The sequence below is a fragment of the Microchirus variegatus genome (genome assembly GCF_963457635.1).
Source record: "Microchirus variegatus genome assembly, chromosome: 6".
Taxonomy (NCBI): Eukaryota; Metazoa; Chordata; class Actinopteri; order Pleuronectiformes; family Soleidae; genus Microchirus; species Microchirus variegatus.
This window is the reverse complement of record NC_139807.1, coordinates 4,924,733-4,942,133: the sequence shown is the minus strand read 5'-3', so window position 1 is coordinate 4,942,133 and position 17,401 is coordinate 4,924,733. Positions and strand designations below refer to the sequence as shown.

Genomic DNA, 17,401 nt, shown 5'->3' with positions numbered 1-17,401 from the left:
GACTCAAGTGTTCAAGTTTTGCTTCCTGGGAAGTTGTGAAAGACAAACGTGGACAGAAGTGTCTGGTCAAATCCCTAAAGTCTGCACATGTTTTCCTTATATACTGGGTTGGCATGATTCTTATATATGGGGCCGCTATTCCAGTTACATTAAATATAAACTCTTAAAATGACCCAGTTATATCACCATCACATCACATGGCTTCCTTTCGCTACCACACACAGAATATTATCTCTCACACGGTGACATTTTAACCTGAATTATAAGATAAACATGCGTCTTATCTTGTGTGTAGGCTGTGGAAACCACCACCGTGTGGTAAATACGAGACAAGGCTTCTGTGGATAATGATGTCAGTTGACGAGAATGTAGTGAAACAGGGGAACAGATAATGTGACTGTATATGGCATACTCCAATAAATATATATATTATTTTACCTTTTATTTTAAATATATTTTATTTTAAATAATTTATTTTAGAATGATGTGGCAGCGCGGAAAGAACAGTACCAGGGAAAAAAGAGCACAATTTCAGCTTGGTAATAATGATGTAATCGTCTTGTAATACAGAAAAAATATTACAGTAATACTATGATATTTCCAATATTATCCAGGTAATAACTTGGTAGTGTAGTGAGAATTATTATAGGCTATAATCTGTTCATTTCTGAGCTATTACCAAAGGTATAAGGTATATAAAGGTATATCTTACCAGAAAATGACTTTGGTAGAAGTTTAAGTCACTTTGCATAATATTACTTAGTCTTTAAGTATACAACATTTACTGTACTTTAAGGTACTACTCAACCATTTGGTCGACCACACTTTAAGTCACTATATCTCATTGAAAAATGCATCAAGCTGACTCACTAACACTAAATTAATGTGACTTGTTCTGAATGTTGTACTTTATTAATTATTCAAAACAGGTTTATTATGAACAGACATCTCAACCGTTTGGTAGAGGCCTGTATCTAAAATACTGTAGGGTCTAATTTAAAAATAATATATATATATATATTGATTGCCATTACTGTTATCATGAGTAAATAAAATAAAATAATAAAAAATTCTAAGAAATAATTTTTCCTTTGCTTTTTTCTCGCTTCGTACCATAAAGGGTTAAGTATCAAAACTAGTTTTCTGATATAAAATGTCTTTAAGTGTTAGAAGTACATGTAAGTATTAAAAAAGTGAGGAGTTGCCATGGCAGCTCAGTGGTAGGACGAGCTGTTCTTCTATTGGAAGGTTGTGGGTTCAATTCCTGTCTCTGCTTGTCTATACGTGTCCTTGAGCGACACACTTAACCCTATGTTGAATGGGTGAATGACAAAACTGTAGTGTAAAGCAGCTCCAACTCTTCTTCTTCTGATTTAATTACCTAGTTACAAGTAAGTTGGAGTAAAAGTTGCTAGAAATATAACAAAGTAAAGTACAGATGTTTGTACTTCAGTACAGTAACAAAGTATTTGTACACAGCCGATTACTTGGTGATTACTTGGTGCTATAGAAATATGATGGTATTATCTTAATATTATTAGAATACTATATTAATTCCCTGGTGTAATTAGGTAAACTATCAGACATAAATGTCATTTTCTTTTGTGTAATGTCTCATTTAGATCGGCTCACACCAGAAAGTGACCAGGGGTGGAATCACACCCATGGTCAAGCAGGAGGCCTCGACGCACCGAGTATATCTATCTATCTATCCGACACCCACAATAACTTCCCTATTATGAAATTATTACACAAAATTATCACAGCACTGTAATGGAACGTGTAACCCATCTTTCTCTGCGCTCTGGAGACACAGACTCTTCTAAAACACAGCAAAGTCACTCTAAAGGAAGTAAGTCGTGGCACCGCCGCGTTACCAGCTCAAACAGACACGGAAACTCACCGTTATCACACAGCTGAATGCTCACAGTCAGTGAGTGCAGTGCAGTGCAGCGCGTTGATCTCTGACTGATGTGTTTGCGTTTCACCTCGGCCTATTTTCAGCACTTTGAGCACTTCCTTCTGTCACTTCTAAATGACAGGCTTCTGTCACTCCCTGCTAACCAGGAGCTGTGACGACTCTCCAACCACAGTGATTCTTACACCTATACACGAGGTTTAGTTTGTGCCATCGCTAAAACACACAGCCGTGTTCCCTATTCTGTGAAATGAATTGTTTACTCATTCCTCATTTGTCGCAACCCGGTGGTTTCTTCACACCGTGGGGTTTAATATTCACTGTTCTCCCACTGTTGTCTTTATCGCTCGATCGCTTGGTGCCATATGTTTGTCCAGAATTTCACTCTATCACGGCAGGCACCCGTTTGTCTTTTTTGGAGGGAGTTGACTCACGGTGGCTGACACAGACAAACTGATAGGGAAGTTGCATCAGTGTTGAACTGCAACGTGAAGAGGGGGAGAAAGAAGAAAAACCCAGTTCACTTCGACCTCGCATTTTCATTATCCTACGGACGATAGGCTGTGTTTGTAACGCGGCCCTGTGCTGTGGTGTTTCCCTATATTTGCAAGTCCCTTTTTTTAGATTCTGCAGAAATTCCCTTTACTTCAGCGCAGCACGACGACATCCAATCATGTCCACTTTATTTATATATATGTATATAGCACATTAAAAAAAGAAGAAAAAAACATGGTTACCAAGGTGCTGACTAATACAAACAGCCAGAGGCCACACAGTTCTCAATCTGGGTTAAAAGCCAAGGAGTAAAAGTGAGATTTACAGGGTGGGGGCCAGATTGGGGAAATAAATAATAGTATTTGTCAATCAATCAATCAATCAATCAATCAATTAATGAATCAAACTTTTCGTCCAATACAAATGTAGCACAAAGTGCTTCACATAATAAAAACAGAATCACTCCCACCCTCACGCTGAGGACACACTGGAGTTAAAAACTAAAAACTAAGCTAAAATAAGTGACATAAGATGCTGCAATACAAGCTAATCTATAATAGAATAAAGTAAAATAGTAAATGTGTATTAAAAATAAATAACTAAATGAATGAATGATTAACTAAACGGATAAATAAGTAACTTAGACACAAGGCAGTAGTTAAAAGTAGAAATATGCAGAAAACAATAGCATAGAAAATGTAAAAAGAGAAAATAAACAGGGGATATTAGCTAAAAAGCCAAATTAAAAAGGTGTGTATTGAGCCTATTTCACATCATTTCAAAATAAAAGGGTTTGTTTTGATATGTAACGATAAAAAGTTCACAATATAAACATCTTTATGATGCGAAATGAACTCATAACTTGATATTAAGTGGCAGGGCCGCATCAAATTGATTGGGGGGCCGCACGTGGCCCACAGGCCTCGAGTTTGAGACCTCAAGCAACTCAAAAGTATCCTCATATAGTTGACTGTGCCAGTAATACAAATATGTTGTTTGATGATATCTGCTGTGTATGTACAAGGAAACACAAACATGTCACAAAGGAGTCTGCTTCAAGAGAAATTGGTTATAGGATGCTCTTGTTTCCTGACAGATAAGCAGAATGTGTCAGTGTCTGGAGTGAGTGTGAGAAAAAAAGTAATGCAGAGTTCAGACACAGTTTTTAACAGAGAATGCTGTCACTATTATTATGCATCTGTACGCTTGTGGTAAGGACACATTTACATTCAAAGTGAATACTGGGTGGTGGCTTTCTGTGCAGCACAAATCTGCAAAGAAAAAAAAATACTCCCCACTATTTTTGTCCCCATACAAAATAATGTTCAATATAAAACAATATGGTTCTCTGAATACTAAATATTCAGAGAACCATATGTCACTTACCCAGAGAATGAAGTGAAGCTGACGGACGAGTGCAGATGAAGCGATGGCAGAAAACCCTTAACTCACTCGCTCGTCTTCCATTAACTGTGTTTGTCTGTGATGCAAGAAGCTTGAACTCACCCACAGAGAGGAATCGACTCTGCATACTTCCCCTTTTTCTTCCTGCTCATTTTCATATCAGCTCTCTGGACAGTTGTGGTGGGGAGTGGAAGAGGACTACAACACACACACCATGGACCATATTCAGATAATAGGCTCTTACTTTATATTTTAACCCCCACCATGCAGCAATATTTTTGTTCCTTGGCCTAAATATGGACGAATATTATGGACTATCAGAAAATAGCAGGTTTTAGTGGTGATCCAGTAGGGATTCAGACTTTTTAAACAAAAAAAAACAACAATTAGTGTTTTTGAGTGCAATTTAAGATTCAGTCTTACAGCTAATTTGATGATTTAAATGAATAAACGTGGTTCAAAAGAATTACATTCGCCGTAATCGTAAAGTTGCGAAATTAATTCGATAAATACTAAATATACGGTTCATTTTATTTTGATATTTTTCTAATGTTCTTCTTTTCGTCGCTAGGGGGCAGACGCGAGGGAACGAGTCGGTTTGCAGCCGAAGGCGATTTAAAAGGTGCTTCCGGTTCACGACTCTCTCTTTTCCTCTGCATCGGGGCCGCCGCCATGGTACGAATTTACTGCACGTCTACACTTTTACTGAATCTATGTCAATCTTTACGATTAAGAAGCTGTTTTTCCACACAGTAAATCCACATATGTTCTAAATGTTTAAACACACATGTCGATGTTTGTATTATCCACGTTATGGGTATTTTACGCTGTTTACAAGTCAACAACGATGCCTGATGTGTTTGGTGGAGAAATGTCGCTGCATAGTCGAGTCTAACCAGGAACCGGCATTTTCTTTACAGAACGTTTAGATACTAACGACACATTAAACACACTAGTGGACCATATATTGTTTCTATATACGTTTGCACTGTTATTCGACATATATAGGCACTGGCATTCCTGAATCAACTTAATGATAGCGTTAGCCTGTTAGCTTAAATGAGCTGCGCGTGTGTTATACGGGAATTTTACAGTGAAAATGACACGCAGCTTTCCCATTATTATTTGGAATTTTGACACATCTATTTTAACACCGGTAGCTTTAGTGTTACTAAGTTAGCACCATTTGTGTTCAACCATAGTAGTCGCTCGCCACAATTGCTAATCAGGCTAATGCTAGTGGCTGATGATTCCGCATCCGGGCGAACGTCATGTGTTTTCTCAGGAACATTGTTCCCAATTATAAACGCATGCTTTATTCTCTATTGTTCAGGTGAACGTCCCGAAGACCCGCAGGACGTACTGCAAGAAGTGCAAAAAGCACCAGCCCCACAAAGTTACCCAGTACAAGAAGGGAAAGGACTCCCTCTACGCTCAGGGTAAACAGCCTGTTGTCTGAGTGGTTCTGCTTTCTATATGTGAAAATAACAGTCTGCTAACGTGTAAATGTTTTATTTTTGTAGGTAAGAGGAGATACGACAGAAAGCAGAGTGGTTACGGTGGCCAGACCAAGCCAATTTTCCGCAAAAAGGTAAGATAAGTGTAGCTTTTGTTCAGTTTGGCCTGACCTGAAGTAATAGGGGAATTGTTGGTTTAAATATTTGTGTTTGCTTTCCACAACAGGCTAAGACTACAAAGAAAATCGTGTTGAGGCTTGAGTGCGTAGAGCCCAACTGCAGATCCAAGAGAATGCTGGCCATCAAGAGATGCAAGCACTTCGAGTTGGGTGGTGACAAGAAGAGAAAGGCAAGTTTCATCGTTACCATTTGTTTCATACTAAAACTTGCACTGGATTGCGTTGTCCTATTTCAGTCATGCTATTTGACATAAGTAAATGTGACTTGTTCTAAATTCACATTAACAAAATGTATCAGATGGGCATTATTGTATCTCCTTAAATTAAACCGCACACAAAACTCAAGATGGCTGCCTTCAGCAGTGTGAAAAGTTCCAAAAATTGCATTTTTAATGCTTGGTAGGGCATTTGCATCAATAGCCACTACACTGACGCACTCAAACTTCAGTTGTCAATGCTATATGTTACTATGGCTGTTTTTGGATGGATTGGAACATTTTCATACAATTCTTTCACTTCACAATATTACAGGAATTTCTAACGGCAATCACTGTGTTGACGGACGTTTGGATATCATGTTGTAACTTCCCTTAACAATGTATTTTGTGTTCTTTTACAGGGCCAGGTCATCCAGTTCTAAACTGTGGTCCTGTCATCTGGATCAGTTGTCACGATTTTCAATAAATGTATTAAAACAAAGTCTTAAGTTGTTGGATAAAATTATTTTCACCATGACTAAGTATACAACACTCAAGCCTCATCTTTAAAGTGCAGGATTTATTGCCAATCAGTATCACAAACTCAAGTATGTCAGAAAACAAAGTGGTCCAATTAATTCAAGTTTGTCCTTTTGTGTGCTGCTACTACAGAATAGTAGTATATTTGACAGAGGATCCAACCTAATAACTGCTTAAGGTGATCTGATTTAGGTTATATCCCACAAATTGATACATTCCCACATACTCAACCCTCAATACATTTTAAGTTGATAGCTCAGTCTGCATGATTCAGGTCATTCAAGCAAGCCACACACTAACCATTTTCCCATTTTATGTAATCCGTTATAAAAGAAATCAAAAAATGTAAATGCTTTAAGTGTAAATCCACCAGATGTCTATAAAATGGTGTTGGGCTTGTCTTTGGAGATGTCCTGCCACATCACCTTGTGCATCCTCTCAAAGCCACTGCTGATGGGAGTGAGGGTGATTAGTGCAGTGCCTGAAGGGTTGACTGTTACCACAATGTCGCTATCGGGAGCCTGTATGCCCATCTCCTTGTACCGAGGAAGGATCTGTGTGACGTTACACTTTTGGTAACAAATCTTCCAACCAGGAGCAGCTCTGATGGTGAACCGTCGAGGACCACCGATCTCCTGTCTGTTCATGACAGCGATGGCCAGCCGGCTCTGAGACAGAGGCCTCTCCCACACTTCAAAACCATCCATCTGTTGAATAAGTTTTATAAATTGTAAGGACTCTTAAAAGAGATACACTGAGCCAATACAATGGAATCTTTGGTCTAATGGTTGAAAGACTATCAGACCATGTTGGGGTGTTCAGTTGGCATGTATTATTTTAATGTGTACATTTAAAACACTACAAAAGCTGTCGGTTATCATTGAAGTAAATTTGATGGGGTCATGTTAATGCTCCATCACTAGCTGTATCACACAGTAAATATTGAACGAAGCCTGGATGAAATCCCAAATCAAATTTCATGATTGCATTGTCTCTAATTAAAAACTATTTGAAAATTTCCCCAACCCATTTAGCCTAAAAAACCCACAGCGCGACTTGTGTCTTTTCCTCCAGCTCACACTCACCTTAGCAGTGCGGTATCCCTGCTTCCCCAGTGAATCCTGGCTGATGTCAATGATGCGTCTGTTCTGCAGCAGTTCCTTGGAGCGTGGACAGATGTCCCTCAGGTCATTAGACATGAGCAGAGGCGCTGCCATTATGGCCCATAATGCCATCTGAGACTCCTGCTGGGCGTGACTCAGGCCGAAGTTCCCAATGACCAGCTAGAGGGATGAGCCGGTATCATAAAAGTGCTAAGCAACAGGATGATAGAGCTTTTCTGAGAGTACACAGTACACCAAAGGGAATGTCATACTCGGATATCAAGTTGTTGTCCCTCATGAGTAGCGTAAATAAGTTTCCCAAAATGTCACTTTACTTCTAGTTAAGAAACAAACCAGCGCTGTATTGATGTCAAAAGTATAATAGGTTCAGTACGTGAAGACTAATGGCTGTAAGATTAGTTTGAGGCTAAGAAGGGTAGGGTATTCGTATATGAGTTTTAGTCAAGCACACTACCATATCAGGGTCATTCCAGCCCCCAGGTCCAGCTGCAGGGACAATGACGTCTTGACGAGAAACAGTCCAGTCCAAGATGGTTTTGATGGAGCTCCATGAGTCGTACACATCTTGGAAGTTGCGCCAGTGGTTACATGTCTCACGAATGGCTGTGTAGTTTGGCTGGAGGCACAGATGTAGACGCTCTTTTATGTCGTGGAACGTGTGACATATGATCTCATCATGCGGTCCATCATTCATGCTTTTATTTTCAATGTTATGTGAACCAGAAGACAAAGCAAGAATGAATAATGTACATAAAGAATCGTTCTCACCTGTCGTAAAGGCCATTCGTATAAAGGCCACTCGCAGGAGTACAGGATACTTCTCCCGGTCGTGTTCAGTGCTTTTGACATGTTTATGTAGGCTTGACCAGAATAAATTAAATGAAGTTAGATTAAACAGCAAATAACACCATGTTAAATGAGTACATTAAGGTTCTGAATGAACGAGGAACCACACAATGAACATGTAATTAAAAGCTCTATAGTGAAAATATGTTTCTTGGTTTACTTTTCTTAAGAGGAGGGGATTTTTATCTATCACATGTGATGAAGATGGCAACTGACTGGTCAAAAATCATTCTGCACCATGACAGGAACCTCAAACATAAATAAAAAGTCAAAACTATCAGTGCCAAACATGAACATGGAGTCACACAACATGTGGACTGAGCCCAAAGAGTCCTGTTTTAATCTGTATAATTTGGATATAACGGTCATGTTGTTGATCAGGATCTAACCGACAGCTCATCTGTGAATCATAATTCAAGCTCACCTTCTCCCACCAAGGCCCGGTCCATGTTGCAGCCGTCAAATTTGAGCAGATCCACACCCCAGTCCGCAAAAGTCTGAGCGTCTGTCTGGTAGTAACCCAGGCTGCCGGGGTATCCTGCACATGTGTATTTCCCAATATCTGCATAGATCCCCAGCTTCAGACCCTTGGAATGAACCTTAAAGCAGAAATGTGACAGATTTAATTGATTTTGTTTTAACCTGTCAGGTTACAGGTATTTACCAGCAGGTGGTGATGTTGCACAGCTAAAAAAATGCTTATATTACAGGACACAGCTCTGCCCGAGTGGACCTAAATATATCCCTTCCAGTTGAATGGAACTTTTAGTTGCTTATGTAACCATCCGCCCCGTCAAAGTGATCTATAATGTATGTTGTTGTCTGTAGCAGAAAGCGTGAAGGACAGCAAACTCTGACCTGACACAACTTCACAAAGTCTCAGTTTCTCTCACTCAGCCCCTGGTTGTGAATTTCTATCCGTATGGAATCTGACTCCAGAGTTTGGTTATGTAAATAATTGCAGAAGGCCTTGGCTCGAAATGTAATGAATACATATTCTGACTGTGTAATTACATTTGCTTCTCCGGCTTTTTAAAACCAGATCTTGCCAAAGTTCTCGTTTGTCAAAGATTTCCAAAACCTCACAGGCTGCATAGTAGCACTGATTCTTTTAACAACGAACCCTGTGGGATCACATCTCTGGGAATATGTGGCAAATTTTATATATCACTGAATATTTTTCACAGCCCAGACCGCAGTAACACATACTGTTACTTAGTTCATACGGATGTTTGAAAAACCAGGTATTTCTCACATCTCTCTGAACCCTCTCTCTGTCTTTCATGTCTATGGAGGATCCACGGCATTAATACAACATTCACTCTCAGAGACTCTGTGCCTCTTCTCTTTCACACCTGTCACTCACGTAGTAAGCCAGTTTCTTGATGCCCGCGGGGAATCTTTTGGGGTCTGCCTGAAGGCGGCCCTGGGCATCGCGTTGATGTGAGGGCCAGCAGTCATCGATGCAGACGTATTCATAACCGGCCTCTTTCCAGCCCTCCTTCGCCATCACGTCTGCCATCTGCATGTACAGACGCTCGCTGCCAGGACAACAAGAGGAGACAGGCTGAGCTCAAAGTATCAGGGCGAGGGCGAGCAGTGTCAAGCTCAGCAGCAACGTACAAACACATACAGGAAGAACAACATATCCTGACTGAATGTATTAAGGAATGAAAGCCAGTTTTGCTGGGGTTTGTGTCATAGACTGTATATGTGCTGAAAAAACAACATCAATATTGACACTCCGGATTCTCTACTGATGCCAAACAGGAAATAAAAATATACTGAATCGCCACAAGGGGGTGCACAAAAAATTTAAAATTGTGTTTGATTTCGCTTGTCAAATTTGAGATTGGCTGCTTTTTCTGGTCATAGATGATAAAATAAAAGAAATAAATGATGGGCATTTTTACAGCTGCTACCGTTTTAATCAGTCACTAAATTAAATAAGACCTAAAATTCCTGTCAGGTGAAAATTGAGTTGAGTCAAGTCGCACAGAATAATGTGCAATATTTTCATGATCGTGGGTCATCTGTATTGTATTACTCAAAAGTAGATTGAATAGTTTCGGCAGTTACTCAAACAAAAACGTTGAAAATGTCGCCTTTGCTTTACGGCAAATACTGAATAAAATTGCTACAAAGAGATGCTGGATCTTTTATAGACCAAAATAATGAATTGGAAAATTGTCAGAATTTCGATTCACAAGTGAAAAGAGTTGTTTGTTACTTTGTTCCTTGAGTCTACCACCTGATCTTTCAATGCCTTGAACCAAGGAACACATACATGTAAATATCTATCACCTGACTCTAACAATCACGTGCTTTGCGATCATACCGGTTCTCTGACTTGTTCTTTGAAATATCTCATAGTTCAATAATAATGAAAAGATAATGACATAGATCAAGGTCAGAAACGCTCAGTCTTAAATTACTCTCTATAAATGAGTTGTTTGTGGTGAATTTCCATCATCGGGATTGGATATTCCGTCTATTCATAATTCCAGGACAACTGAGGACATCTTGAGATGGAATTATGGCAAATCAGACTGAAAATGTATATCAAATTTGGTATGTCAAACTAGTGTTATGTGTTACACTATGTGTTAAATACAGTACAATCTAGTTCTGTCAAGGGTAATGTCATTTTACTTCCTCATTACTTGAATTGTGAACGGTGACTCAGCAAATGGGTTCTTTCTGAACTCTGTGTACCCAATCACCTCTAAAGGATGTCCTCTTTATTCTAGCACTGTCATTCTCTAAATGGAATAGCAGGTGCAGGATTGTGAACAATTGGGAGAATAAAGCGATATTTAAGTGGTTTTAAATTAGGTTTTAACCTAATTTATGGACAGAAATAAAACAAACATTGAAACATTTTGTGGAGAAACAATAACATCACAAAATATACTGTTGAATTATTGCCAAGCCCTGCATGTTATACATATCCAGACTGGCCATTAAATGTAATATTGGGTTATAGGGGTGGGGGGAAAAAATCGATTCACATAGGAATCATGATTCTAATCATCCACGATTCTAAATCGATTCAAAAATTGTTTTTTAGGTTTCTATTTTGAAAAACCACACAAAACACCAGTTTGTGTTATTTGTGTACAGTTTGTTTTTGTAACTTCTGGGAGAAAAAGGCAGCTTGCCTAAGCTTTTATTTAAATACATGTTTTTTTTTTGTATAGTAAGTACGTTTATATTTGTTTTGAATGAATAAAATGTCAACTTTTGTCTTAAAGTTTGCCTTCGTGTGATCACATTATCACATTATCTTATACAAACTGTATTGTTTTGATGCCATAATTTGCCTTAAAGGGGAAGTAAGTAGTTTATAGTGCCATCTAGAGGAGAGGCTGAAATTTACAACAAAGACCTGCTGCTCTGCTCACCCCCTCCCTTCCCTGAGCGCTACGGTATCCGCAGCTGGTCAAATGTCGTCCTCGTCGTCTTTCTCCGTGTCAGCAGATGAGGTTCGTGAGGCGAGGGAGAGGGCGAGCTACCGCGGCCGTAGCAGACGAAGCGGAGAGAGAGGAGGCGGGACTTCTGCTACAAGTAAAGAGACGCTTGATTTGTTCTCTCGCGTTTGTCCTTACAGGCTCCGGTAGAAACATGGCGTCTTGCTGCTAACAGTGGCTATGCGACCGCGGCCCGCGACCATGTTATTTTAAATGACTTTTTGAAACACTACGAAAATGAAACAAAGAATATTATACAGCGACTAGACAATGCAGGAGCACATAATATGTATACAAAAGTGGATTTTGGGTAATATAAACCCATAAATACTACATATTGCCCCTTTAACACACTATGCATTGTGTAAATTTTTGAATCGAGAATCGTTTGAATCGAGAATTGTATGAATCGAATCGTGACTCTAAGAATCGGAATCGAATCGTGAGCCACCCAGATATTCACATCCCTATTGGCTTACCACAGGACACTGGAATACATGTGAATGATTTGAAACTATAAGTAAAAGCTTATTGTGTGTGTATGAAATGCACTAAATTACACTATTTACAGTAGGAAAAGAAGGTGAACACATTATGACGTATTTGACCTCACATCTCTTACCTGATGCAGTTGCCAGGATCCTTGTCACAGTCGACATTACACATGAACCTCTCCCAGTGAAGCCAGCCCATAGTGGGCTTCAGCGCCAAACCATTGTCTAAAGCGTCGACAACGGCAAAACTCGTTAAAAGCACAAGTCCCGTGAGAAACATGACGCTGCACATGTTTGTACTGACTCGACGTTTCACATGTAAACAGTTAAAAGTAGACGACGGGACCGTGGTGGTGGCGGTGGTGGTGGTCGTAGTTCCTTCCGTGTTTTTAAAATCTATTTCCTCGTGCGCACCGTGTTCGGACCGCCCTCTTTGGATGATTGACGTGTCTCTGAGCCAATGAACGCACAATGCGCCTGGCGCTGTCCAATGGCGTTGCACCAGGATTCCTTTGAGACAAAAACAAAGGAAGCGGCAGAGTGCGTCAGGTGAACAACATGACAGGGAGAGTCAGGTGACATGACTCCACGTTTGTCACGTGATTTGTTTATTTAACCAGCTTATTTTACAGATAAATACAGAGTTATAGTACATATATGATCATTTGTGATCTGTTGTATTGCACATTTCATACAAGGATTGCAGCTCAAAGTGCTTCAAAATAAAAGGAAAATAACATTTAAAAAGCAAATAAAACACAAAGTTCTGCTTGTGGTAATAAAACACCTGGAGAAATCACAACTATATTCATATATAATGGAGTGTCTTCATTGTTAGTATACTTATTATGTATTACTCCTACAGCTCCTATTATGGATTTGACTACTGAATTATTCACTAACAAGTGAAAAACTATGGATAGAATATATATGTTGTATTGTTTATATGAATGAAATAGCAGATATTACTCCAGTGTTCCCCCAGGAAGCTGACTAATCAAGAATCAAACACACCCCCACTGTCTCTGACTATGTCCATAACAAACTGTTTATTAGCTTCAAATTGATGATTTGTTTGGTGCAGCAGACATTAAATTAATTATAGTTGTCTTAATTTAGCTGTAAATAGACACCCTGCCACACAATCAAATAAATCCTGGATGTGTTTTTTCCTCATGAAACCGTCAGAGATGTTCTCTCACACAGGGAGACTGATGAGTTTTGTGTTTGTTTAACACTTTGCTCTTCTGTTGGAGGCCGATGTGTTTATTTGCTCATCAGATCAGCTTCTTTAAAAGTTTGCACAGCGGAGACACAAAAGCACTGTGCTTTAAATAACCAAAAACTTTTTAGTCTAAACAAAAATGGTCAAATTTGAGCAATGAAAAATAAGAAAAAATAAGTACTGAATAAAGTTGTGTTCAGGGTATCTATGATGACAAGCTTACTGTAAATCAGACATCTTTTTACTGTTCAGTTTTAGAATTTCAAGTTAAAAGTCCCACATTGACACCTTTTAATAAAATAAATTGTCAAATTTGAGATGCAATACAAATTCAACTTTCGACTGACTAGGTTGTGTTCAAGTTGACATCTATGACTGTTATCATACCTGAAAACAGACACTTTACTGTTCAGTTTTAGATGCATTTCAAATTAAAAGTCCCACATTAGCATGTGACAAATTGTCAACTTTGAGATGCAATAAAAGCACAATTTTCCATAAGTTGTGGACAATAAATCAAACATTTTTACTGTACAGTCAGTTTCAGTGAAATACATTGGTACTGAGACATGTCCAATTTGTCCCTCTATCCCTATTCCATGCATGTCCAAAGGCTAGCGTGTATGCAAAAAGGAAGCATTTATAAATACAAAACCTGACCTTTCAGCAAAATGTCAAGGGTGCCTATTTCAACCCTTAATATTATCAGAGGCTTCACCCAGGGACAGGTGATGCAAACAATTTATCACTTGTTACGGCTCATATCGGTACCAGTAAACAATGGCGTCGAGGCTCTAAATGTCAGATTTCAATTTGATTCACCCCTCCCGTGCTGATGGATGGACCAATCCAGATCATGCGATTATACCAGTTTTTTGTTTTTTCTTTGTAAAAGGGGAATCTTTCCTCACGATTGGAGTCTCTTGTTGTTGTTTGTCTGCATAAAAGAGCAGCGTGTGTGTTTATGTGCGGCGGCGCCTAATTGAGATTTTTTTGACAGATGGGCGAGCCCATGTCTTCTTTATTCGTGTGACTCCCCACCAAGAGCTGTGACACCAATCCATCACGTTTCCTTTCTTTGCCGCTGTCACATAATTGAAGGGACTTGTCACGGCTGACTTATGTTGGAAACTTTGTTATGAATTGTGCGGGGATAAAACTGAAGAGGGAAGAGCTCCCCGAGATGGCGAGCCTTCTTGTCAGGTGTCTACTTTATTGTATTGATCTATAGGGACGGGTCGCAATATGAGCAAATGCCATCAAAGAGTTGTGACGCAGCGGCACGCCAACACAATATGCCTCATACGGTATATCCACGGTGGAAACATTATTTATGGTTGTGTAATTAGCTGCTTAAGTTGTTTACGTGGACATCGCAAGGGAAGGAGTCAACATAAGTGGATGTTGCTGCTTTAATTAGACCCTTGTTGAAGTGAGTGCGTCTGAAATGGCTTTTGCCAATAACGAGAGGAGGCAAGCTTATGTCCTATATTTACTGCAGTTCTTTTTCCCCCTCCCAAGTCTACATTTTATAAAATAACATTTTCAGGTGTTTTGAATGTGTTTTGTGAATGAGAATATTCATTTAAATGTGATATATCCATGTTGTGATTCACGCAGGGCGTCACGATTCTCAGTTTAGAATACAAGGTTTTTTTGTCCAGTAAGTAGTATTAAGCAGAACTGGACAGGAACGGAGTACATTTACTTGAGTACAGTAGTTAAGTACAATTTTGAGGGATCTGTACTTTACTCGAGTATCATTTTTGGGGAGTACTCATGACTTTACTCAAGTACATTTGAGAGGCAAATATTGTACTTTGTCTTATAACTTCCTTACATTTCTAAGCGAGAGGGCGTTGCCATTGTACTAGAAAAAGATGAAAATGACTTTATTTTACTTTCGATTCCTTTTAAATTTTCGAGGTATAACCATTTTTCATAACTCCACGTAGGACATTTCAATATGTAAATGTAAGAACTGTGGCAGTAGTAATGCAATATTTAGAAAATGTACTCTTGTACTCACGATACTCAAGTACTTTTAAAAACAAGCACTTCAGTACTTTTACTTAAGTAGACATCTGACTGTAGTACTTTTACTTGTACTTGAGTAAAATTTAGCAAGGGGTATCTGTACTTTTACTCAAGTAATGAAGCTGTGTACTCTGTCCGCCTCTGGTATTAAGCACAAGTAAAACTCATCTAAAAATCGACTCAAGTTAAAGTAAAAAGTAGCTTTTAAAAAAAATGTGCTTAGTAAAAGTTACTTTTACTTCTTTCTTGTCGATGCAGAACGTTCAAAAGACACAAACATCTGGCAAACATCTGAATGTGGTTTGAATGTTTGGAGATAAAGGAGGAAGTGGAGGATCAGTGGGAGGTCCTAACACATCCACTTCCTGGATACCTGGATGTTGAGGATAAACCTTCGCTTTCTAACAATTAGCATACATGATATTAGTACGTTTATATTAAAGGTGCCATATGTAAGAATGTGGCCAAAAACGGTTACTACATTCAAATTCAAAATGCAGAGGTCTTTTAGGTTTCGTTTTCTGACGCAACTGGCAACCCGTGGTTTCTCGGCAGCTGAGACTCTACTGATTGCAATGATTGGTAGATGGTGGTAGGTAAACATGATTTGCAGTCTGCAAAATATTTTTTTGAATGCAAATATTTTGGCTGTACTGTTGTTGTTGGTGAGTTCAGTTTGTTATATGAACAATATTCCTGAGATATATTAGAAGGATTTTATGGCCAGTTGCTTAAGATTTATTACATAATGCACCTTTAATATGAGATATTTCCAATTACATAATGAGACGTGAGAATGAACCTGTAGCAGTACTTGTTTGTCAATTTAACGCTGAATTGGTGACTTTATTCTCACCACACAATGGCTTTTTTTTTTTTAACCAATCAAAATGTAATCAGAAAGCTATAAAAGTGATCATATGTTAAACGTGAGATTAAATCTGTCGTGTGAGTGTAGCCGGGAGGGATTGTTGTGCAAACATCGATTTGTCCGGTCTTTGTGAGTCTGATTACATCTCTCTCTCCTACATCTCTCGAGAAGGAACCAGAGTATAGTAATAATTAACAACGCTTTACATCGTGAATTAGCTCGAGAGATTAGGACATCAGACATATACAGTGTACTACATTGTCTTCATACGAAGAATTATTCAAGATTACGTTTTGAAAATTGACGAGCGGATAATTAACTTGCTTTCAAATGTAAATTGTACTCGTGTTGCGGCGGCGCTGGAGCTGCCTTGCACGTGTTTTTTGAGCATTTCAGACAGAAAAGTGAACCCAGTCGTCCGTCGTATGCCCAGATTGTGTTTAAAAGCTCAATTATTAATTTCTGTCCAGGCAAATTTGTGCCTAATTATGATTTTACTCTCTGTTCAATGTGAAAATGGTGTTTAATAGTATATAGCCTCCGTTCTGGACACATCTGAAATACTATTAGGAATGATCTCAGAGGCAGCGAGAGAGAGAGAGAGAGTTATACAGAGCCTCAGCAGAGGGCGTTTTGTAGCAAATCGATTTTAAAAGCATAATCGACACATGATTCAATTCGTAGTCCTTAAAAACTCAGTGCGCGCACACAAAGGCTGACCTTCGCCGTGGCGGCCGTTACAAAAGCGGCGCGGACCCGTTCGGGGGCCAATCGTGCCCCTGGAAACGCACACACTCTCCACAGTGATTAGTTAGAACGATGTATTGTGTGCCGTATAGCCGGCGAACAAAGTGCATTGTAAAATCAATGGCAAGCAGAGAAGAGGCAGTACATTTGCGATGAAATCAATGATTTGTTTTGGCTCAGTATGCAGGACGCTCGCTCAAGGATACTTTTTGAGGCTGTCTACTTGGCATCTGTTTCAGTCTTGTTCCGGGGCATTTTGTCATGTCTGCGTCGATTAAAGTCAAAGCAGATGGGCTGAGGACACTTCAAATACAATTTTGCTAAGAGTCCAACAAAATGGCTTCTTTGACGTTGCACGAAATGCAACTTTCTACCACTAGGGGTCTCTCACGCTCAC

At 39.2% G+C, this 17,401-nt stretch overlaps 2 protein-coding genes across 2 annotated transcripts; one reads left to right on the top strand and one right to left on the bottom strand.

Annotated features, from left to right (window-relative positions):
• The first annotated feature begins 4,407 nt into the window (after positions 1-4,407).
• Positions 4,408-6,152, top strand: rpl36a (ribosomal protein L36A). The gene is made up of 5 exons (XM_083891601.1): positions 4,408-4,492; positions 5,151-5,256; positions 5,341-5,408; positions 5,501-5,623; positions 6,073-6,152. Exons 1-5 carry the CDS (start codon positions 4,490-4,492, stop codon positions 6,091-6,093), a joined length of 321 nt encoding a protein of 106 aa, XP_083747727.1. The 5' UTR covers positions 4,408-4,489; the 3' UTR covers positions 6,094-6,152.
• Positions 6,153-6,567: 415 nt separating this feature from the next.
• gla (galactosidase, alpha) lies at positions 6,568-12,416 on the bottom strand (the record flags this gene model as incomplete). The annotated part of the gene is made up of 7 exons (XM_083891401.1): positions 6,568-6,897; positions 7,276-7,473; positions 7,769-7,930; positions 8,083-8,174; positions 8,585-8,759; positions 9,527-9,701; positions 12,253-12,416. 7 exons carry the CDS (start codon positions 12,414-12,416, stop codon positions 6,568-6,570), a joined length of 1,296 nt encoding a protein of 431 aa, XP_083747527.1.
• Positions 12,417-17,401: the final 4,985 nt, after the last annotated feature.